Source organism: Salvia miltiorrhiza, chromosome 2 (assembly GCF_028751815.1).
Source record: "Salvia miltiorrhiza cultivar Shanhuang (shh) chromosome 2, IMPLAD_Smil_shh, whole genome shotgun sequence".
Classification (NCBI taxonomy): domain Eukaryota; kingdom Viridiplantae; phylum Streptophyta; class Magnoliopsida; order Lamiales; family Lamiaceae; genus Salvia; species Salvia miltiorrhiza.
This window is the reverse complement of record NC_080388.1, coordinates 40,982,841-40,991,787: the sequence shown is the minus strand read 5'-3', so window position 1 is coordinate 40,991,787 and position 8,947 is coordinate 40,982,841. Positions and strand designations below refer to the sequence as shown.

The window sequence follows — 8,947 nt, the reverse complement described above, 5'->3', positions numbered from 1 at the left end:
AGAGTTTGTGTGTAAAGTTTTGCTTTGATCTCTATCTTGAGATCCTTCTGATTTTAAAAATAGCCTATAGGTGTATCCCCCTCCCATACACCTATTCGAGACCCTCCGGACCTAACAGAATAAAACATATATATTGATGAATAAGGTAGTATATACTGATGAACAATGTAGTATATTGATAACACTCATATTTCCATAGTTTTTAGTGTTCATATGATGTCAATTTTATAGGGATTTGAGTGTTGGATAGTTGATGATTTGTGCTTATATTGTTTTATCCTGTTTAATATGATACTTGATCGAATTGATGGATTTTACAGGAATCTTGAGATCGAATTTCGAAAAATATTATGAAATAGAAGTTGTAGTTCGTCTCAAGAGGAATTCGTGAGTGCAAACAAATTGCAAATCAGAGTTCGAACGTGGAAGATATGACCAAAACAAAAACGTCGCGCACAATAGTCCGATTTTGGGCATTTTGGTGAAGAAAAACGGCAGTCAAAACGGTGCCCGCCGAAATCTTTGGACGAATTTTGTGCTTGGAAGCTAATTTTCGGCGGTCGCCGATTTTGATGTTTTTGAAGGTGTAAATCGGCGACCTGATCAGCGGTTGCCGATCGGGTCGCCGTTTCGTCTGTGTTTTTCAGTATTTTACGTTTTTATCAGTTATTTTTATTTTTTGTACTAAGTTTTTCCCTGGGACTATAAATAGAGCTCATTATTGACCTATTTAGGGGTCTAGACTTTATTTCTTAGTTTCATAGCTTTAAACTTTCATTGCTTTCATATATTAGCTTTATTTTTCCTGCAAGATTTCAGCTGTCATTCAACATTCGTTGCGGGTTTTATATAATTCAGTTTTTATCATTGCTTTCTTATTAATTATGTTTATGTTTTCTTTTACTATGTTTGGCTAAGTTCTTTATCTGATTCTAGGGTTTGTAAATAGTTAAATTGAATTCATGTGATTAATTTGTTAATATTTTTTTGCCTTTCAGTTTATGATTCATAATTTTTGGTGCTTGAATTCTTGTGAATTACTTGATCAATAATTTGCATGTGTAGCTATTCGGTTTGAGACCTAATGGAGACAACTGTTTAGCGGATTCAGGAATGTATGATATGATTTTAACTTTGAGACCTAACGGAGGTAGGTGGATCATATAGGGAGCTATTCCTAAGAACTTTTGGGAGTTAGTAGATTTTTTTGAAATCTAACGGAGATAGATAATTTACTAATCTATTGTCATTGCTGCTCTAGCGAGAATAATTGATTAAATGAGTGATCTCTCATCATAGATGGATTAAACTGGTAAATATGATTAATAGAATGATTGTGTGAATTTGGTTAATGAATTTACTTCCCTAGGATCAGTCGTTTTATCATTTGATTTTTATACCTGAATTTTATTTGCTGTGTTTTAAGATTATACTCCCTCCGTCCCCAAAATAAGTTCATCTTTGGGGACGGCACGGGTTTTAAGAAAAAGTGGTAAAGTATATTGATAGTGGAGAAAAATATGTTATAATTAGTATTGAGAGTGGTGAAAATGTGAAAAAGTGTTATAATTAGTATTGGGAGTGGTGAAAAAGTGAAAAGTAAGAATAAATAAAGTATTATTAGTGGTGGGGTAGTTGTCCAAAAATGGAAAGAAAGAAAGAGGAACTTATTTGAGGGACGTCCCAAAAAGAAAAAAGATGAATTTATTTCAAGGACGGATGGAGTATTTTTTTATTAAAACATTTTATCTGTTTGCTTCGCCTGAATATTACTAGAGTTTTCTTAAGATTATTTAGAGTGATTTGATATACCAGTCCTCGTGGATACGATACTCTACTTGCTATTTGTTGCTACAATTACACTATTCTAGTTGCAGTTTTGTCGCTAATAAAATAGTGATCATATATACTGATGAATAACGAAATTTAAAATATTTCACTCCCTCCAGGATTTGAACCCTGAGAAAAAAATTCGCCCTCTAGGTACAATATCAGCCATAGGATGATAAAATAAACGCACGAGATCGTGTCTAAGATCTCACTAGAAATATGCGGTATATATATATATATATATATATATATATATATATATATATATATATATATATATATAGGGTTAGGTTCTAGTGAGAATGTTATTTTTTGTGAGAAACGAGAATAATGAATAAGCCAATATATTGTGTTGAATAAGCCATTATAAAGTATTGAATAACAATACTTAGTTAAAAAAAAATTCGCTCCCTTCGGGATTCGAACCCAGCTAAAATTTCACCCCGTCCAAGTAAATATTAGACATAAGATTTAAATTTCTAACGTTTCAAATTCATTCCCATTTCTCACCACATTTGTCCATTCTCATTGGAACCATTCCACACACACACACACACACACACACACACACATATATATATATATATATATATATATAGAGAGAGAGAGAGAGAGAATTGATCAATTGAGAATGCACAAGTAGTGTGAGAATTGAGAATTCTTATGAACAATCACGAACAAATCATTTCATTTTGATGAAAAAATCAATTATTTTTATGAACAAGCATTTTGGTCTAGGATTTGAATCCTGAAGGGGGTAAGATTTTCAACATATTAAAGAGATACGTTTGTTCTTTAGTTATATTGGTTTGTTTGTATAATTAATTGATTTTGTGCATTATATTCATTTCTCACAAAAAATCAAATTCTCAATAGAACATAACCACACACACACACACACACACACACACACACACACACACATATATATATATATATATATATATATAGAGAGAGAGAGAGAGAGAGAGAAAGGTTAAACAGAGAATGATAAGTATTTAGAGAAAAGAGAATTAATCTAGACTCTCCAATTAAACTAATCTAATGTACCGAATTTTTGTAGACTTTTTCCATATTAATAGCCAAAAAGGATAATCATGTCATTCACTAATCTTATAATGCGTTAATTAAGATGTGTGTATCTTTAATTATCTTTCTTTATTTTAGTAAGATTTGATTTTTCCATATCTTTCAATATTATATATCTTTTCATTCATTTATCACATTAATTTTTCAGAACTCCAGAAAAATGTATATTCCATTCACGTCTCTGAAATATCCAGAAACATAAACTCCATTAACGTCTCCAGCATCATAAAATTTTTAATATTTTTATTTAGTTGTTCGTAAATTTTTTACGCCTGTTCGAAATACTTTATGTTAAATATTTTATGTTAGTAAGAAACATTCAAATAGTTTATTTAGGCGTTCGTAATTTTTTTACGCTTGTTCGAAATGCTTTATGTTAAATATTTTATGTTATTAAGAGAAATTCAAATAGTTTATTTAGATGGTCGTAATTGTTTAAAGCATGTTCAAAATGTTTTAGTATGTTAAAAAAACAAAAAAAACTCAGATTTCATAGCAGAAACGGAAATAAAAGCTATTCGCCGTGAACATAAATGAACATAAAATAATTTATAAATGAACAGGACACAATATCTAAATGAACAGATATATTCAGATTTACTGTACGCATGAATATCCCCTAAATTCTAAAATTGATCATTCAATTTGACGAAAACTCCGTCCACAGCCAGTTCGATCGAGAACTCCGTCCACAGCCAGTCCAATCGCCGCCTCTAGAAGACCGGCGATTGGTCGTCGTTCCATGCCCTCCATCTTCTCAAAGTCATGGTTGAACACAGCCTCCTTCTCAAAATCGGGCAGTGGTCGCCGGTCATTGAGACATAAATGAACAGAGCATAATTTATAAATGAACAGAATATAATATCTAAATGAACAGATATATTCAGATTTACTTGACGCATGAATATCCCCAAAATTCCAAAATTGCTCAATCAATTTGACAAAAAACAAAAATAGCAGTGCAGACGCAAAGCTGCAGACCAAAATCACAAATCAATTAAAATATGAATTATAGTTAATTAAAACAAAAAATATCAACAATCAATTTGTAGATCTCAACAATCATCGTCTTGTCGTACTTCTTGGTCGGTTGCACGCCGAATTCGGTCGGCGACGCCAACTAGCCTCGCCGAAAATCCTAAAAGCAGAGGCGATCATTTGAAAGCGAAGACCTCGGTGTGTGACGATGATTGGTGAGGGATGTCGATTCCAGAGAAAGACACGACGTCGCTGGATTTTCAGAGTCGCAATGGCGCAACAGATTTCTTGACAAGAAGGTGCAAACTTTCGATTATGGTGAGAGAGAGAGAGAGAGATTGTGATATGAGATTTTGAATAGTACATAAATGGGGGATTTGGTAGATATGGGGGATTGGAAAATTATAGATTTGCCCTTTCATTAATTAAAACTCATATATAATGAATAGTTAGAATTTAAGAAATTGAAATTAGGAATGAATCAAAACTGTTAATCTCCATTAAATGTGGGGTTATGATTTATTCTTTATTCTCTATACATAGGGTCATTCTTTGTTTAACTTGACCATATATATATATATATATATATATATATATATATATATATATAGGGAGTGAATCATATAGATTCACCCCCTTATACACTATATTCAAAATATGGACCACACAATAGGGAGTGTGACATGTGGCAAATGCATTCTAAGGACTTCCAAGGCAAAATACACGTAGGGTAAAATAAGAATAAAAACTTTAGAAATTAAAAAAAAATTATTTAACCAAAATTCATTTTGTTTTCTCACGGTCGCCATCAAAATTATGCATGTAATTGAACACAAATATGCATAACGTTGGATAGAAATTGCATGAGAAAATATCATTATGCGATCCCTTTGGTGCCTCTCGCTGCTGCTCGTCGCCGCCATAGTTATTAGGGATGAACAAATCCAAACTGGACCAGTAGAACAGATTCGGACCGGACCGACCTAATAGACACATAAGGTATGATTCAGGTAAGATTTTTGGGACCGATTAATTTTGGGGTCGGTTCGGGTATGAACCCGCTCGAACCCACTGAACTTGGATCGACCCGCGCGTATCTATTATAAAATATTTATTTAATTTATATTCTTATAATAATAAATTATATTTTATTTAATATCTAAGATTCTATCCTAACGTACACAATTTGTTGACCAATCAGATTATGGAAAAAGCATATAAACTTTCATTTTGTTCATATATGCTTCGCATGTATAAGAATATTTTGGTGTGTTCAAACCCTTCCCATTATTTGTAAGATTAATTGCAAATGAATTTATATGGGTGATTCCATTTTCTAGTTTACTCATGGAGACATGTTAAACTGAAATATCATGTGTTCGATGGCGTGGGAACATATTTTCAACCGCAAATATCTTGTCGAATCTATTTGGTGTGTGTGGATTGCTGAACGTATAAATTAATCAAATTAACTTATATATATATATATATATATATATATATATATATATATATATAGGGTGTGGTTCTAGAGAGAACTACATTATTTGTGAGAACGGGAGAACCATCAAATCTAATGCATTCACTGTAAAAATTAATGCATTCGTTGTTAAAATTAATGCACTCAAAAAAATAAAAAAAATTGCTCCCTTCAGGATTCGAACCCAGGATCTGCATTCATCCAACAAGAAGATGCATCCACCGTAGATCTTGATGATCGAATGGCTGAAAATGGTTCTCCGTTCTTTTTTTATTTATGGTTCTTTCCTGAACCTCTCCCTATATATATATATATATATATGCTGATCAGATTTTTTATTGTATATGAAATTAAGTGTAAAACAGGGAAAGTAAAAATTTGAAATTTTGACGGGTCGGACCCGGATCGAATCGGACCCGATTATCGAGTTTGGTCCGGTTCAAGATCGGTCCTCCCTTACATTTCGATCCGGATTAATCCACTTTTTAAAATATTTTGGGTCTTCGGTCCCGGCGGGTCAGTCTCGATCGGTCCGAGTTCAACCCATCACGTGTCTCTCGTCGATGGTCACTTGACGGGTCGAATATTGCTATGCATATTTGTGTGTAACGTTATGCATACTTGTGTTTATCTTTATGCATATTCGTATTTAACTACATGCATAGTATGATGCGACACCGTCAGATGGCTCTTGCCGCACTTGACGAATCATACTTTCCATGCATATTTCTATCAAACGTTATACATATTTGTATTTACCTATATGCATATTTGCGTTCAATTATATACATAATTTTGACGATGTCCGTGGGAAAAAAAAAATTAGATCATTTTTTTATTTCCACAATTTTTATTCATATCTTACCTCTGATGTATTTTTTCATGGAAGACTTTGAAAGACATCTGCCACGTGTTACGCTCCTAGTTATGCAGAACATATGATCGCTCCACCCAATTGTTTGAAAACTTCTCCCTCCGTCTCATTAGAAATGTTTCATTTTTTTGACAACATATTCTCTCTGTATATTTAATATTTAAATAATTTTTATAAATTCATTTTATCTATTAATTACATATTTCTTAATTTTCGTGTCCAAAAGTAATGAGATATTTGTAATGGGATGGATGAAGTATAATTAATTTAGAAAACATTGATTTTATTTTATATTTTTTATGTTGCATCCGGCGTGTTGGTTGCGGTCCAAGGCGTGTACCCGATGCTTCACGGCCATGATCACCTGCTCTTTGTCTGCACACTCGTTGGTTCTTTTGGTGCTCTGAAATTACTTGGAAAATGGTTGGAAGCTGTGAGACGATGTCGACTTCCACTTCCTCATATACTAATCTATGGCCACACTGCACACCTCTCTCTCTCTCATTAGACAAAAAACATGACCCCATATGTTTTTTTTGTTGCCTAGCATTTGTCACGGAATCTCCTGTCTTGTCGTGTTAACCTTCTACCCTAAAACACACACAATTCCCCTCTTCTCTCTCTCGATGGCTTCATTGTCAGCAAACTCAGTGATGCAAAGATCTGAGGCCGATCCTCTCCCGTGCCCTCGCTGCAATTCCTCCAACACCAAATTCTGCTACTACAACAACTACAGTCTATCCCAGCCACGCCACTTCTGCCGAGCCTGCAAGCGTTACTGGACCAGAGGCGGAACCCTAAGAAACGTCCCCATCGGCGGTGGCTACCGCAAGACCAAGAAGTTCAAGCGCCCCCAGCCGCCCCCCGCCCCCAACCCCTTTCATACCATGCATATGCCCCCACTCCACCTCAATTTTCCATTTCTCGAAACTAGGGTTTCCTCGGATACTCCTAGATTCGATCACACCCATGCTCCCAAGTCAGGGTTTTCGCCTTATTTTCGGAACGGATTCGACCAAAATATTGAAGATCGCGCCGATTTCATCGGCTTCGGATCTTCGAATTTTGCTCAGCAAATGCCGTGCGAAGAAATGCAAGTGGTGGTCGGAAGTGGGCAAATTGGGAACCAGATTGAGCAGATTAGTTCTTCTTCCCTTTTATGGAATTCGAACGACGTTGCTGTTTGGTTTGATCCTTCTTCATCAGTCTCTTCAATGATTTAGTAGCTTTTAATATAGTTTCTTTGTGTTTGTAATCTTGGATCATCGTCTCTCCTCTTCTCGGTCTCGTAGATGCTGCACATGGTATAAGAATTTTAGTTTGTTAATTAAACTTTAATGTATTTCGCTAGGTGCAGTATCTACGTGACAGCCACTTTTTCAGTTTGTTTTTCTTTTTTTGTGTTGTCAAAAGATGTGCACTTTATAAAATATACTATACTAGTGTAGTAGTGATTTATACACGTTATTTGTGGTCTTGTTCTTGTAATTTGTATATATATATTTGGCAATATTGCGTACCATCAATGCAACCACATTTTTAGTAAAGGAACATAAGATTTTATTGAAATTTTCAGTAGATAATTACGCTTAGGTTTTATTTTAATTCCGTCATTCGTACACCATCTAATATATGTATTCACAATATAGTACACTGCATCACCATGCGCACCAATGATGATCAAACTAAAAAGAACATATATAAGATTTTACTATATATGACTATGAGGGATATTGAATCACTGCAAAAAAAAGGCCTATTATCGGCGGCATTTTGCATCGGTAATAGGGACACGGCAGCCGGTAAAGACATTACTGGAGGCATTACTGACGGCGACTTGCCCCCGGTAACGTTCTCGTACCGTCAGTGAGCATACGCCGTCGGCAATCACCGGCGCCGTCGGTAATGTTGCCGTTAAAAGGCGGAGAATTACCGGCGGTAAACACCGCCGCCAATTATCGGCGGCGCCACCGCCATCGGTAATGTTGACCGTTCTTATTTTTATGTCGAAAAAAATATTTATTATTATTATTATTATTATTATTATTATTATTATTATTATTATTATTATTATTATTATTATTATTATTATTATTATTAAATCAATCTAGTTTATACACCATAAGTATTTTAATTTGGTAGTTGTAATGTATTTTGAATTTATTTGTTTAAATCCTTATTTTTATGTCGAAAAAATATTTATTTATAATTTTTTAATATACATATATATATATATATATATATATTTATCAATCTAGTTTATACATCATAAGTATTTTAATTTGGCAATTGGAATGTATTTTGAATTCATTTGCATACGTTAATTAAATGCAATGTTGTTTGAAAACACGAAATAAATAGTTCAATAAAACATAAATGTATAAACAAAGTGTCAAGTGTAATGTTGTTTCAAAACATGCATAAAATAACTAGTTCAACAAAATATAAATATATAAAAGTCAAGACGATGGACCGAGGATCAGAGACCTAATCATCATCATCATCATGATGAGTAGGCGATGGAGGTAGCTGACCCGTCTGCCTCATATACTGCTCCATCATAGCCATCCGCTCAAGGAGGGCTTGACGTTCCGCTCGTTCTGCAGCCTTCCTCCTCAGCCTTCTGCAGCCGCTCCTCCAGCGTGGAGATTCGTGTCTCATACAGCTGCTGAGACATCCCAGAAGCGCAGTGCTGC

At 34.3% G+C, this 8,947-nt stretch overlaps 1 protein-coding gene across 1 annotated transcript; it reads left to right on the top strand.

Moving 5' to 3' along the window:
• Positions 1-6,647: 6,647 nt before the first annotated feature.
• Positions 6,648-7,798, top strand: LOC131013447 (dof zinc finger protein DOF1.8-like). Its single transcript, XM_057941529.1, has one exon. The coding sequence runs from the start codon at positions 6,779-6,781 to the stop codon at positions 7,472-7,474; it is 696 nt and encodes a 231-aa protein (XP_057797512.1). The 5' UTR covers positions 6,648-6,778; the 3' UTR covers positions 7,475-7,798.
• The last annotated feature ends 1,149 nt before the right edge of the window (positions 7,799-8,947 follow it).

Bases quoted from the DNA above. Each gene is read 5' to 3' on its own strand.
- LOC131013447 (XM_057941529.1), top strand. From the start codon at position 6,779: ATGTTTTTTTTGTTGCCTAGCATTTGTCACGGAATCTCCTGTCTTGTC.